Below are 15,559 nucleotides of genomic sequence, written 5' to 3'. Positions count from 1 at the left end.
CTAACTATATTCAAAACGTATACGCCCTTACATAGATGTACATATCTAGCATTTAAAGAATAAATTTTATGCAAAAAAAGATTTAAATGAAGTTCATATAATTTAATGTAATTCTCTCTACGATTCGTGCGTATACATACATCTATGTATATTTTAAATATGTAGTATTATTTCAAAACCAAACAGTGGTTTATTAAATTAAATATAAATAGAAAAAAATTTGGTTTCCGTATTAGGGAACGAACTCACCTCTTGTTGTTGTTAAATTTGGTGTTTGTTGTTTTTGCCGGTAAGTTGTAGGCGGGTGTGCTGTTATAGCTGGGTGGCTGTTATAGCCGGTAGATTGGCCGGCTGTCGTATCAGCCCTGCAAAAACGCTCCACGTCATTTTACTAGTCATTTTACGGTCATTGTGACTTTCTGCAGCGGTTATATTCATAGTCACGTTTGCATGGGCGTGATGAACTTTTGTGACCAAATTTTCCGTTTCGTTCCTATTAATGTGATCGTGCATTCCGCTCCCACTTATAGGATGTGAGCATAGCACTGTGCTGCTCACACACGTCACAATGCTCGTCAAATGGCGGTCATTTTTCCGTCATTTCACTCTACATTTTCGAGTCATTTTACAATCAATTTTACTGCGGTTTTACCATTTATATAACCGCCATATAACGTGAATTTTACCTGCAGATTTACTTTACCTGGAGCAGCCATATGAATAAAATATGAACCAAAAATATTGAATTTTCAATATTTATTATTTTCAATATTATTATATATGTACATGAACTTGGAACTTATATTAATCCAGTTCATATAAAACAGAAGAACTTTAATAATAAATAAACTCGCTTAATTGGTTTTTGTTTTCCAATTGAAATCTCTTCTAAGCGAGCAAAAAATAATTTTAAGCTTCAGAAAAAACTCCAATTATTTGAATAATCTACAACTTAAAGCTTAGTAGAAATACAGATCAAGAATATTCAAAGGTGTCGTGGATCCGATTGCTGTCGTAATTGAAGAACTTAAAAATGTACGACTATTAATTGAGTCAGACTTATTATTGTTCTAAATCTAATCATTCAAGCAATAATTCTGCAACCCAAAGCAGGAGTATTGATTGGTTTCAAATCTAATTCCGACAGCAATCGTATCACATCCCTTATTATATATGTACGTGATATTGCAACTTAAATTAATACAATTGATATAAAGAAAAGTAAGTACTTTAATAATAACATAAACTCTCTTAATTGGTTTTTGTTTTCCAATTGAAATCTTTTCTAAGCGAGTAGAAAATAATTTTAAGCTTCAGAAAAAACTTCAATTATTTGCATAATCTACAACTTAAAGCTTAGTAGAAATTCAGATTACGTTTACTCTTTTTTCAAATCAAGAATATTCAAAGGTGTCGTGGAATCCGATTGCTGTCGTAATTGATGAACTTAAAAATGTACGACTTGTAATAAAGTCAGACTTATTATTTTTCTAAATCTAATTATTCAAGCAATAATTCTACAACCCTTAGCAGGAGTATTGATTGGTTTCAAATCTAATTCCGACAGCATTCGTATCACATCCCTTATTATATATGTACGTGATATTGCAACTTAAATTAATACTGTTGATATAAATAAAAGAAAATACTTTAACAATAAATAAACTCTCTTAATTGGTTTTTGCTTTCCAATTGAAATCTTTTCCTGTGCAAGCACATCGCTAACCTGTGTTGGCAAAAGATATGATTATACTGTCTTCGATAGATAGTCGGACCAGCCGCTACTCGGCGAAGTAGAGATGACCGTTGTGTCGGTGGTAGCTGTTACAACAGCAGTTTCTAGCTTTACACCATCCGTACAGTGTTATGAATGCTTCACTGCCTTTTCCAATTGCTTGCGCCAGCAATTTTGCTGTTTGTAAAGCTTTAGCTGTAATGCAAATATATAGATGGGTTAAAGTGGTTTTCGTATGTTATTCAACAACTCACCCTATACCATCATCACAGCCTCCTCATCGATTTTGAATATGTGTACTGTTTCAGTATTCAGACCCAGTTCGTGCAACCGATTCATTCATATACTGTGGGTATTTGAGCCGTAGACGCAATGGAAGATATTTTGATTCTTTTTGAAGTGTAACATTTATAAACAGTTGGGTTTCTCTGCTGTCACCATCACCACTAGAGAGCTATTGAAGAAACGCTCGACCAAGATAATATGTGAGATTTACACGCATAGATTTCTTCCGCCTTTTCACAGTTATTGATGGAGAAAATGCGAAAGCCATATTTACCATCCAATACCGAAATAGAACTGTAGAGGAAGAAACATTTTATAAAATTTAATAAAATCAAAAAATGATAGTTGTGCTAAAATGGGGTAACGTATTGTATGTTAAAGTATAGCGAAGTCTCAGCGGCTTTGTCCTGGTGAAAATTGAGTTTGAATAGGTTTTATTCTTCATTATTAGAAACATGTACGAAGGTACCTGGTAAGATATTAAAAATCCTCAACGCTTTTTTTGCTATAACTTAAAAAAACTCATATTCAAACTTCTGCTTAACTTCTACATATCAATAGCTACCTTTACCACCAGGAGTCACTATTGCTTCTACGCCTATGCTATTGTTTCCTACATCGATGAACTTTGTAATAAAATAAACAGCTATCTCCCCAATCTCTCCAGTTTTGTCGCCTCGCGAAACCTGATATTTTCATCAACCAAATCATCGGTGACCTTATTTAAAACATGCCAAATGTCGACCGTGTTTGGGAGCAGTGGTGGACCCAACAGAAGAGGAGATCGAGGGCTTGGCATGGGCTCATGAGGCGGTAGAAGTAGGTCGAAGGCAGTTCAAAAGGTTTGCTGCGAGAAACCCTCGGTTCTGCAACCGGTATGAGGAGGAAGAAGCGTCGAATGGCAGAAAGGGCCCAGTCCCAGAGCCGCGACGCAGGGCAGTCCCATAGACAAGACAAGTAGGCCCAAAGCTGTAAGACAGATGGGCCCCAATAGCGAGGTAGCAACTACCTCGAAGGCTGCGAGTCAGAGGGAAGTTCCAACTATGGAAGTAGGAGATAAGCCAAAGGGAGATAACGCTAAGACTCCGACTTTCTCGGAGGTGCTAGAGGGAGCTAAGACTCTGGCTTTCTCGGAGGTGCCAAAGGGAAATAACACTAAGACGCCGGCTTTTCCCGAGAAAATGAGTGATGTGGCAAAGCAGTCACTGACTGTGGCGCTGGTTGATCGTAGCAGTCCTTTCGAACAGATGACTAGTGAAAGGTGGAGATCTGTAGAAAAGGAGCTTAAGATGATGCGGGAATAACCAAGTAAGCTCCTTCCAACCTTTGATTCGGGGGATGGTATAATGGTATGAAGATGATAGCGTGCGACAACATCGCGAGCTTGCGGTGGCTGGAGGAAGTGGTTCCAAACCCCAAAAGCAGGGCACGAACGCGCGTTTTGAGATGGTGGATAAAGCGCAAATCCCCAAGGTACCAAAAGTTAAGGTATGGATGCGGATATGCGTGATGAAGTCGGAGGATACAATGCGACTTTTTCAGAATCAGAATCCGAACATACCGACACAGGATTGGAAGGTACTTACTGTATCTCGGCCTACGGAGGAAGGTCAGTTATACATTTTCCAAATAAACAAGCAGGCGGAGGATATATTGTACGCGCAGCTTGGAAAAATGTCCTTAGGTACAGGCAAAATTTATATGCGACTCAGGAAAAGAAGTCGCGGGTATTAAAGTCCTAACACGCTGGACGTGGGCGAAGTCGAAAAGGACCTCAAAAGCTTAAGGGAAAAAAGGCAAGTGGAGGTAGCCCACGTCACTCCGAATGTGTTAGAAGGGGACCAACAGCCAGATGGTGCTGTGAGTCGCACAGAGGAACACCCGGCACAACAGGTACAAGAGTCTGAAGAGGGCTTCAAACACTCTAAACCAAAAGGGCTAGGGGAGGACGACGACGTCCCGATGAAGGTGCTGGAGGGGGACAAGCAGCCCATTGGTGCTGCGAGTCCTACAGATAAACCTCCAACACAGTAAAGTGGCGTCGAGCGAACTCCTCCTCCTAACGCGCTGATCCAGGGGCCGTGGCTTCCATCGGGAGGAAAGGTTTCTGGAATATGCGCAAACGGAAGGACGGGTGCGAGCTGTAGTAATGGTAAGGAAACAGCTGCATTCATATATGCTGCCTAATTACACTACTGAGGACCTCGTAGTGGTGGTGAAATCGCCGGGCTCAGATGGTACATGTCCGGCCATGCTACAAGTTTCAAGTAGGGCGGTCGTGGGATGGCTTAAAATAATATTCGATGGGTGCATAAACTGAATCATGTACCGCACTCTTGGAGAACTGCTCGTGTAGCTTTCCTACCAAAGGCGGGGAAGATCGGTCACGTGTATCCTAAAGATTATAGACCCAATAGCTTACCATCATTTCTGCTCAAAACCTTTGAGAGGCTGCTAGATGTGTACATAAAGTCCAACGTGGATGAAAAGCTGCTCTCCACAACACAACAGGCGTACACCAAAGGCAAGTCAGTGGACACCGCATTGCATAGGGTGGTAATAGGCATAGAAAAACCCCTGGAATATAAGGAATATGCTCTAGAAGTCTTCTTAAGCATTGCCGGGGCTTTCTAAATGAGCGATTATTGATGGTCTTAATTACGTTAAAGTACATCCAGCCTTACCCAGATGGATCGACTGCATGTTAAACTGCAGTAAGATTACATCGCAATGGGGATTGTACGCGGCCACGAAATTAGTGGACAGGGGCACTCCGCAGGGAGGGGTGCTATCAGCTCTGCTGTGGACGCTGGTCATTAACCAGCTGCTTAGGGGATTCTACGAGGGACCAGAAAAACTTACGGTTTACGCAGATGACGTTGCATATGGTCTTGTTTACAAAGAGGTACAAGGTCCCTAATTGGACCAGGCCTAAGTTAGGAGGGGCGACCCTACGGGAGAAACCTTGCACAAATTATCTAGGAATGATCCTAGACAGTAAGCTGTCATGGCAGCTCAACGTGGAGGAGAGGGTGAGGAAGGCTTCAACGGCACTTTATGCATGTAAAAGAATGCAAAAGAACCGGCATATACGATCAGAAGGAACTCGATGACGATGCCTCAAAACTAACAACCAAAATCAATAATTATCATTTCACTGACACAAATTTTATAGTTTTTTTTTCGGGATTTGGACACAATGTTGTTGTTGTTTTTGTAGCGATAAGGTTGCTCCCCGAAGGCTTTGGGGAGTGTTATTGACGTGATGGTCCTTTAGCCGGATACAGATCCGGTACGCTCCAGTAACACAGCACCATTAAAGTGCTAGCCCGACTATCTCGGGAACGATTTATGTGGCCACATTAAACCTTCAGGCCATCCCTCCCTATCCACCCCCCCCCCCCCCCCCCAGATCCTTGTCTGTTAGTGAAACAGGATTCGCCGCGGATAGGTGAGGTTGACAATTGGGTTTGGAGAAGCTATATATTGCGCTGGCAACCTGAAGGGCTGCGCTACACAGCCCGTTGAATCTGGTATTTTTGTCGCCTCTTACGACAGGCATACCTACCGCAGATAAATTCTGACCCCTAACCCGCTGGGGGTATTTGGACACAATCTTTTCATTATATTACTTAAAAATTTAAAGGCTTCATTCTGTATTGCGAACGATAGCTCAGACGAACGATTCGCCTCCAAACGATATCGTCTAGCAATGGTATTCTCTATCATTTTCGTTCGGTCTTTACCTTTCTAACTAACAGGAAGGCAAAAGTAATTGTCAAGTGATAAGTTGCCATTGTTTAACATAGTGCAAATACACTAGCGATTCGTCTCTGATCCGCATCGAAAGTTCGTTTCGTAATAGAGAATGAGGCCCTAAGATTAGACATTTTTTTCAATTTGTATTTTGACTTACCAGCAACAACAGAATCATGTTTAATTGTACGCCGCACAAGCAATTTAGCATCATGTAACGAAGCTCAGTTTCTTCCAAAAATTGTTCAACACTGCCACGTAAAATCATTAACGCAACCTTTAAATAATTCTAAACTATAAAAATGAAATTAATGTTAAACCTTGGAAAATGTTGAAACGTTCACCACCAACCTGACGTTCTTCAAAGTAATCACATTGACCCAAAACACTTGAATTAATATCATTAGCTGTAGTCATAACAGCACCACCACAAGCTTTCATTCTACGTTTCCAATCTTCTTCTGGTACATGAACAGCACAGAACATATCACGATCTGCAAAATACTGTGTATCAACATCACCAATTGGCAATTTAGAAAACACAACATTGGCGCCTTACTTAGCTAGTTTATTCTACAGAATACGCCATTCAGCATCAACAATTTTCTGATACTCTTGGACATTAGAGGACATTGCTGTGGCAGATCATTTTTCCAATAACACTTTGTTGCTCCTTTGATTGGCGCTTCGACATGTACAGCCATGTCATATTTTAGCATGCATAATTGTAATGCTTTACGTATAGCTTTAATGATGATACGTGCATGCACGCCTTCCTCAACATCTGGCTTAACTTGTTTTAAGATTTCACATGCTTAAAATACTACTGAAGTGGTGCCATCGCCGACCTCATAAGAGAAACATTTTTATTCTACACATTCTAATATAACAAAAAACTTACCTCAGCATTTTGAGATTTGGCGATGTCTACTAGAGTTTTACGGCTGGATTCACAATATCCAATGGTTTCATAATGGTTTCCCCATCAATTGTGGCCTTACCACTGGAATCAACAATATGCTTGTCAGTACTACGTGAACCCAATGTAGTGCGTACAGTGCCACAATTGAATGCGAGGCATTGATGTTGGATATGAGTTGAGGTTTACCATGAGAGCTATCGGTACCCAAGCATTTTTTACACAAATACTCATGTACCCAATACAAGTTCAAGACATTCATATTTATCGACACGCTGTCCGGTATGGCCCAAATGTTGGAAATATGCAGTTGGCACTGTTGAGAAAAAATATGGATCAATGAAGACAAGTAAAAGTGAAATATTTTTTTTACCATCTCTTGTTACTTTACACATTAGACATTGGAAACGACGACCAGCATCTACAAGTTGCTATTGAGCCTTGCAACGATTGCATCTAATTGCACCCAATTCACCAAAATTTACAATGGGTGGCTCATATTCACCCTCAACCGTGCGTGCCATTGGTGAGACGGTAAGTGTAATGGACAAAGCTGTTGTTTTTAATAAATCAGCTGTTGCAGGTATGCAATACAAAGACGACCTGCAGAGAAGAAAGATCAATGTAATTGCCAAACAAAACATTAATTTCGATTATCGATACCTAACGTAACGTGGCGAGGAGTTACCCTGATCTTCTACCACATATTTTGTGGTCACCAATGGTGGTAATAAACCCTGTTCATTACTAATAAAAGCACCACCAGCGCTATTTTTATTATAAATGATAACGCTTATCGGATTTGGCATCTGATCGGGATCTCAACGGCGTTGGGCTTGATCATACTGTTGCGGCTGTTGATATTTACCAGTAACAGGTGCAGGTGGTTGCTAAAGAAAATAACACAAAAATAATCATCAGCAAATTTGTAAATTATTAGTTGTATTAACATACATTATAACCAGGACGTCCGGATGTGTCCGGGTATTGGAGGTTGACCCGGCTTGGGTGGTTGACTGAGCATTGGCGTCTGTCCAGGTTGCGTTGGTGGCATCATAAAAGCCATCAATAACAAGTGCCAAGAATATATCCGCGGCATACATGCCGACCAAAATGATTCAGGGGGTTGTGATTGCCAACCTCACCTACCCGTGGCGAATCCTGTACCTAACAATTTGGTGTGAACAATTGGTGCCAGTTAACCCTCTGAAATAATCAGCGAAATTGTACGCCATTGTGTTGGCATTAATTTGGCAAAATGCAAAAGCTTTTCATCCTTCTCCCATGACCATTCTGTCTTCTTTATGCTAGGATCAAGCCATTCGTACCAGCGTGCCTTACATTGCTTGGCAGATTTGCGGTGCAGCAGTTATGCAATACGTGACCACTGGTTTTTACCATATATATATTTTAAGGTGTGCAAACTTATAACTTAAAAGTTATTTGTTGTTAAAGTTTGCAAATTTAGCAAATTTCTATAGCACTTTAAATTACAATTTACACATCTTTCAAAACCTTAATCCACATACACATTTTTGTATATTTCACATTTCATTTTTGCATTGTTTTCACTTATTATAAATGTTTTTATTAAATCAATCGCGCTTTTGTAGCAACATGCACATATATATATATATATATATATATACATATATTTTATTGATGACATTACAAAGCTGTGCTGCCACATATATATACGTATACACATATAAAATTTGTATAGAAATTTGCAAACTTTAACACCAAATAACTTTTAAATTATAAGTTTGCGCACTTTAAAATATATATATACGTGATCTGGAGAACTCCCTCTTAATTTTAAATCTTTCCGTAGATATTCCATTTAAAACTCTCAAAATTGAAAAAATTTTCGACCACCAAATGTTTTGCTGTCTCTGCTGAATTAGAAATGGCGGATTTTTTTGCACGCAAAAATGACGTATTTTACTATCCCTATAAAAATAATAGGTGCGAGAGAGCACGATACATTGTGGGAAAGCTAAATTTATCAACATGCTATTTCATTTGGAGAATTTTTCATTCCAAATCGTCACCCCTGTCAAAATTTCGTGTGTCTGTGTGCGTTTTTGGTCACACGATTTTTACAGGGAGATGTGTCCGGCGGGCCTATGTATGGCGGCCCGCAGTTGTTTTGCCGGCAATTGTTTTGGCGTTGGCCGGCTGTCGTATCAGATGTGTTCGCCGGGCCTATGTATGGTGGCCAGCAGTTGTTTCGCCGGCAATTGTTTTGGCGTTGGCCGGCTGTCGTATCAGTTTTGTTAGGCGGGTCTATATATGGCGGCCTGCCGTTGTTGTGCCGGCAAATGTTGGCGTTGGCCGGCTGTCGTAGCAGGTGTCGTAGGAGGGCCTATTTATGGCGGCCTGCCGTTGTTGTGCCGGCAATTGTTGGTGATGGCCGGCTGTCGTAGCAGTGTTTTAGGCGGGCCTATGTATGCGGCCTGCCGTTGTTGTGCCGGCAATTGTTGGCGTTGGCCGGCGTCATAGCAGTTGTTATAAGCGGGCCTATGTATGCGGCATGCCGTTGTTGTGCCGGAAATTGTTTTGGCGTTGGCCGGCTGTCGTACAAGGTGTTGTTCGGCGGGTGCGCCTGGAAAAAAATTTTGACTTAGTTTATACCGAATTATGCGTCACACAAATTTGTCAGGGTGGGTGTTCCCCACGTTTAGGCGTTTGCAAGATATGAGCTACCTCGGACCGCTCGTGATGCATCGGGTGGGGTGGCCTTCATGGAAAACATATCCGATAGCGATACACAGGGCTCATATATATGCGGTGGTCGGTAATGTAGTCACACGATGTATTGTGAAAGTATAGATTAGCGAAACAAATGGCAAATAAAAATATTAACTTACTGTTGCCAGGAAAGGATTGGATGACTCTCATCTGGGGCATCGAAATTTCTTTGGAAGATTACCTGCAAGTCAGAAAACGCGCTAGGAGCCGGGTGGCAGCCGGGGGAAAGATGCTGCAGAATTGGTGGCACAGTGTAAGGTTCTGGCAGGATTGGCATTCACGCGCACTATGGTCTTTACCCTAACTTGTGGCAAACAATCCCCCACATCTTTTTTTTAGTATTTCCTAATCGCGAAACCACATTTTTATTTCATAAAACAATAAAAATACGAATTCATAGATTTGTGTATGTTTTGTTTTGAGCCACAAAGAGAAATGTCAAAATAAATGACAGCAACAACTTTCTCACCACAGGGAAGTTAAAAGCTCTATGTCAGAAGGTTGCAATATGACGAATTGTAGGTACGGTGGGAGAATGCTTAGGAAATGGATGGATAGAGGGTGACATGGTCGTTGTTGGCTGAAATGTAAAACAATAGAAACGGCAACTAGAAACTATATATGTAATACTTCTATATCACTACTACTGAACTGTGCAGCCTGTCAAACATTACAGAACAGATATACAACGAGAGAAGGAGACAAAATCACAAGACTGTCGTTAAATTTTTGTAAAAAAGGGGCTAAAATATTTCAGCGCACAAAAATAAAGGTCCGTTTGTCCCACCATCTGTGGACGTATGTAATATTTGTATAGTGTCAGAGAAAGCTTTAAGCCAAGTTTTCAAGGCATGCCCAATTGGAAACTCAAAATTAATTAAATAAAATTTTTCAAAATACAAGTGATGCATTCTCCAATATTATCATGGACGATCACATAGCCGGCGGCTACCGTGGTGTGATGGTAGCGTGCTCCGCCTACCACACCGTATGCCCTGGGTTCGCACCCCGGGCAAAGCAACATCAAAATTTTAGAAATAAGGTTTTTCAATTAGAAGAACATTTTTCTAAGCGGGGTCGCCCCTCGGCAGTGTTTGGCAAGCGCTCCGGGTGTATTTCTGCCATGAAAAGCTCTCAGTGTAAACTCATCTGCCTTGCAGATGCCGTTCGGAGTCGGCATAAAACATGTAGGTCCCGTCCGGCCAATTTGTAGGGAAAATCAATAGGAGCACGACGCAAATTGGAAGAGAAGCTCGGCCTTAGATCTCTTCGGAGGTTATCGCGCCTTACATTTATTTATGTTTTTTTTTTTTTTAGATCACATAGCCATCGAAAATTTATTTAGCAATGACATCTTTAATAATCACCGGACACAGTGTAAGGAAGTAATAAGTTTTTATTTGGATATTCGTTTGTTTTTTGAAACGAAAAAAAGCACGGACGAAAAAGAATATGTTAGAAAAAAAATTACAAAATTGATATTATTGCAACACCAATAGCAGCCAGCCCAGTACTCATATTTTGTTTACTTCATCAAAAATTTACTTCATTAAAAAACTCAAATAAGTAAAATTTTTAAAAAGTTTATATATCGTTTCTAATTCACTTTAAATTATTTTTAAAAATATTTAAAGAAATGCTTGTAGGTATGTATGTATGTATAAGTATATTTTTATACATTTATATTTGATTTTTTTTCATTTCAAAAATATGAATTCTTCGCCTTGTTTTTTTATTTTTTATGTAAATAATGTACTTTGTATGGCTGCATCCCATGTTTAAATAATAAATACATCAAGCCTTGTAGTGTATTTGTTGGCCTTTTCATTGTTTAACCGACTAAACTGAGATTTTATAACAATTAGTATGCAGAAGTTGGGTAAAGGGGATAGTGATCCGTTGTTACCCCTTTAATAATATTTTTACACACGCTACTACAATTCACTAACACTAATAAAGCCTGCGCATGCGCAGAACATACATTTGCACAGTTTCAGCAAATAATGATTGACGGAAAATTTGCACATTAGGAAGATATTGATATAGAAGTATTATATGTATATATGCTAGAAACGTTATGCTGTTTAGCTATTGCCTATATAAAGGGGTTAGTTACCATTAAAAGAATAGAATAGCTGTGTTTTTAAGTTGAGTATGTCGATTGTGCTTATGACCGCGTAAACGTTTTTTATTAATTTATATATATATCCCTGGCGCGAGGTCCAGTAAGGACAAAATCGTAAAGTTTTTTCTTGTTTAAGAATTATGTGCTGCGGGGCAAAACGCTCATAAAGAAACCCGCGTTCGTCAAAAAAAATCAATTTTAAGGCCAAAGGCCTAGGATCCCAGGCGGCACGAAAACTACATAGTTTTTTCAATTAGTTGGCTAACGCGCATGATAGATGTGGAATAGCAGCTGTACGCAGGGACAGCAGTTAAACCTTGGTAAGTCGGTGGAGTTAACTTTATTTTAGACAGATTTTTTATTTTTTTTGCGCCTTTTTGGGGTTCTTGTACTTTAAGTTTTTGATGGTGTGACTTGTCACAAAATTTCGAATGTCTTTCTGCAAGTCCCAGGTAAACTTTTCATAATTTTCTTCCGGTAATTCTTTTTTGGTAAATTTTTGTTTTGTATAATTTTATTAGTTTCCTGGGGTGTTAAATTCCCAACAAACAATTTAGTTTAATATCAACTCGATATGCCCTTGAGATCAAATCCCTTCCTCAAATCTCCAACGTTAATTCTCAACAACACCTCAAAGGCTATTCTCTAATTGGGATCAAAGGCCATTATTTTTCTTTGCTTTAATTCATTTTTATATTTGGTGTATACTTAGTTATTATATGCAGTTGTTCGAATAACAATTTTACATATTTTTGTTTGCAATAAAATTTAACGAAATATAATTATATATATGTATTACATATATGTGGAAGTAAAGTTGTTAAAAATTTCTCAACTTCACCTCAAATACCGCGTAAAGTGATAAGTTACGTTCGAGAATAAATTTTTCTGTATTTGTTGGGTTTCTTCGCATATTATTGGGTCAATTGCACCCTCGAAGACTACGCGAGGTGCATGAAGCCAAATGGGCGTAAAAGCATCACCCTTTTTGTATTCAGTATAAAATACAGGTTTTCTCTGTTAGGCGGAACATCCCGTCAATAAACAAAAGCTTTTGGTCTGCGCCATGGACATTTTTCGGATCTACCACAATCGCTTTTCACCAGCATACAGGCATACAACAGTGCCTAAAAAACCACGTGAGGTGAAGACAGCAAAATTCTTGTAAAAACTTTTGGTTGGTGTAACCCAACAATCAAATGAAGGGAGTTTCTTTTACGATATAAAAAAAATATATATGTATACGTATTGTATTAATTAATTTTGTATTTTTGTATTTGATGTTGAAGTGGCGATAGTCGGGCACACGAAATCACCAAACCAGGGTCCCAAGATCGCAATAGTTTCCTTATTGCTGAAATATCCAGCTGCCCCAAATATCAATTTTCCACCGAAGAGAGCTCTTTTAGTTAGGCTGTAGGATTTGGGTGTTGTATTAAAAGTAATGCTTATCTTGAGCCAGGCGAAGGGTTTGGTTTTTTTTTTGTGCTGACACAGAAGAAAACAGAAGAATGTAATATTTTATATAAGTTTTTTTTTTTGTATGACCATGGGTGTATTTTTTTTAGCTTTGACAGAACTCATGATGAATAATTTCCTAAAGAGAGTCCGTTGATGGAATTTTAAAATAATATATATATGTTGTAAGATTGTGAAATCCATTTATACATATGTGTTATGCGTCGGCATTCGATATTAAATATAAATGTCTGTTTAATTTATAACTGTAAAGAGATAAATTTGTTATGCACTTTTTTGTATTAAAATACCTGTTTGAAGTTTGAAAAGAAACTGGAATATGGTTTGCTAATTTAATCGGTCGGGGATGGGGATGACGGCAAAAGGGTAGGTAGTGTGGAATCGCGAGGAGCAAAGGTAAGAAAGGGGACCTGCTGTACTCCGATATAAATGAGCGGTCCAAGGTAGGGTGGGCTTTTGGTGGGATGTATGAAGATGATGATTGTAACATCCGCCTCGGATCAATGTGGCCAAAGGGTTGAGTATCCCGCCTTTAAACTGAGCTAGCTGGGGGCAATTCCGAATTGATCGCAGAAAAGGGGCGGATGCACTTTCAAAGTGTAGGTTACAATTATTTATTATGGCGCCCAATTAAACGAAAAATGGTGTCAGGTAGTATATGACACACAACCGGAAGTTGGAAATTTAGTATGTACATATATTCATATAACACCTAAACTAAAACATAGGGCACAACACTTGCACCTTAGCTTGAAATTGGCGACCACTAATGAGCAAACATTCCGTGGATTTTTACCATTTAATCCGGCAAGGCGTTGGCCGGCTGTCGTATCAGATATGTTCGGCGGGCCTATGTATGGCGGCCTGCCGTTGTTGTGCCGGCAATTGTTTTGGCGTTGGCCGGCTGTCGTATCAGATGTGTTAGGCGGGCCGATGTATGGCGCCCTGCCGTTGTTTTGGCGTGGCCGGCTGTCGTATCAGGTTTGTTAGGCGGGCGTATGTATGGCGGCCTGCCGTTGTTATGCCGGCAATTGTTGGCGTTGGCCGGCTGTCGTAGCAGGTGTCGTAGGAGGGCCTATGTATGGCGGCCTGCCGTTGTTGTGCCGGCAATTGTTGGTGATGGCCGGCTGTCGTAGCAGTGTTTTAGGCGGGCCTATGTATTCGTCCTGCCGTTGTTGTGCCGGCAATTGTTGGCGTTGGCCGGCGTCGTAGCAGTTGTTGTAGGCGGGCCTATGTATGCGGCCTGCCGTTGTTGTGCCGGAAATTGTTTTGGCGTTGGCCGGCTGTCGTAGCAGGTGTTGTTCGGCGGGTGAGCCTGGGAAAAAATTTTGACTTAGTTTATACCGAATTATGCGTCACACACATTTGTCAGGGTGGGTGTTCCCCACGTTTAGGCGTTTGCAAGATATGCGCTACCTTGGACCGCTCGTGATGCATCGGGTGGGGTGGCCTTCATGGAAAACATATCCGATAGCGATACACAGGGCTCATATATATGCGGTGGTCGGTAATGTAGTCACACGGTGTATTGTGAAAGTATAGATTAGCGAAACAAATGGCAATTAAAAATATTAACTTACTGTTGCCAGGAAAGGAACGGATGACTCTCATCTGGGGCATCGAAATTTCTTTGGAAGATTACCTGCAAGTCAGAAAACGCGCTAGGAGCCGGGTGGAAGCCGGGGGAAAGATGCTGCAGAATTGGTGGCACAGTGTAAGGTTCTGGCAGGATTGGCATTCACGCGCACTATGGTCTTTACCCTAACTTGTGGCAAACAATCCCCCACATCTTTTTTTTTAGTATTTCCTAATCGCGAAACCACATTTTTATTTCATAAAACAATAAAAATACGAATTCATAGATTTGTGTATGTTGTGTTTTGAGCCACAAAGAGAAATGTCAAAATAAATGACAGCAACAACTTTCTCACCACAGGGAAGTTAAAAGCTCTATGTCAGAAGGTTGCAATATGACGAATTGTAGGTACGGTGGGAGAATGCTTAGGAAATGGATGGATAGAGGGTGACATGGTCGTTGTTGGCTGAAATGGAAAACAATAGCAACGGCAACTAGAAACTATATATGTAATACTTCTATATCACTACTACTGAACTTTGCAGGCTGTCAAACATTACAGAACAGATATACAACGAGAGAAGGAGACAAAATCTCAAGGCTGTCGTTAAATTTTTGTAAAAAAGGGTCTAAAATATTTCAGCGCACAAAAATAAAGGTCCGTTTGTCGCACCATCTGTGGACGTATGTAATATTTGTATAGTGTCAGAGAAAGCTTTAAGCCAAGTTTTCAAGGCATGCCCAATTGGAAACTCAAAATTAATTTTAATAAATAAAATTTTTCAAAATACAAGTGATGCATTCTCCAATATTATCATGGACGATCACATAGCCGGCGGCCATCATGGTGTGATGGTAGCGTGCTCCGCCTACCACACCGTATGCCCTGGGTTCGCACCCCGGGCAAAGCAACATCAAAATTTTAGAAAT

At 40.1% G+C, this 15,559-nt stretch overlaps 1 protein-coding gene across 9 annotated transcripts; it reads right to left on the bottom strand.

Annotated features, from left to right (window-relative positions):
- Positions 1-741: 741 nt before the first annotated feature.
- On the bottom strand, positions 742-8,528 carry LOC137250168 (protein transport protein Sec24C-like). Of its 9 annotated transcripts, none has more exons than XR_010952819.1 (9): positions 7,650-8,465; positions 7,359-7,585; positions 7,069-7,298; positions 6,678-7,011; positions 6,336-6,624; positions 6,128-6,280; positions 5,937-6,070; positions 1,990-2,314; positions 742-1,930 (listed from the first exon to the last, which is right to left on the bottom strand). XR_010952819.1 is itself a non-coding variant. In XM_067782557.1 (9 exons), exons 2-3 carry the CDS (start codon positions 7,502-7,504, stop codon positions 7,127-7,129), a joined length of 318 nt encoding a protein of 105 aa, XP_067638658.1. In that variant the 5' UTR covers positions 7,505-7,585; positions 7,650-8,528; the 3' UTR covers positions 742-1,930; positions 1,990-2,314; positions 5,937-6,027; positions 6,097-6,237; positions 6,336-6,624; positions 6,678-7,011; positions 7,069-7,126. The 9 variants fall into 9 exon arrangements, 6 of the variants coding, with proteins under 6 accessions (XP_067638658.1, XP_067638657.1, XP_067638655.1 ...); XR_010952820.1 differs by having other exon boundaries at positions 6,128-6,270; XM_067782557.1 differs by having other exon boundaries at positions 5,937-6,027; positions 6,097-6,237; positions 7,650-8,528.
- Positions 8,529-15,559: the final 7,031 nt, after the last annotated feature.

Source organism: Eurosta solidaginis, chromosome 4 (assembly GCF_040869045.1).
Source record: "Eurosta solidaginis isolate ZX-2024a chromosome 4, ASM4086904v1, whole genome shotgun sequence".
Classification (NCBI taxonomy): Eukaryota; Metazoa; Arthropoda; class Insecta; order Diptera; family Tephritidae; genus Eurosta; species Eurosta solidaginis.
Note: the sequence above shows the minus strand (reverse complement) of the source record. Positions and strands in the feature narration are given on the sequence as shown.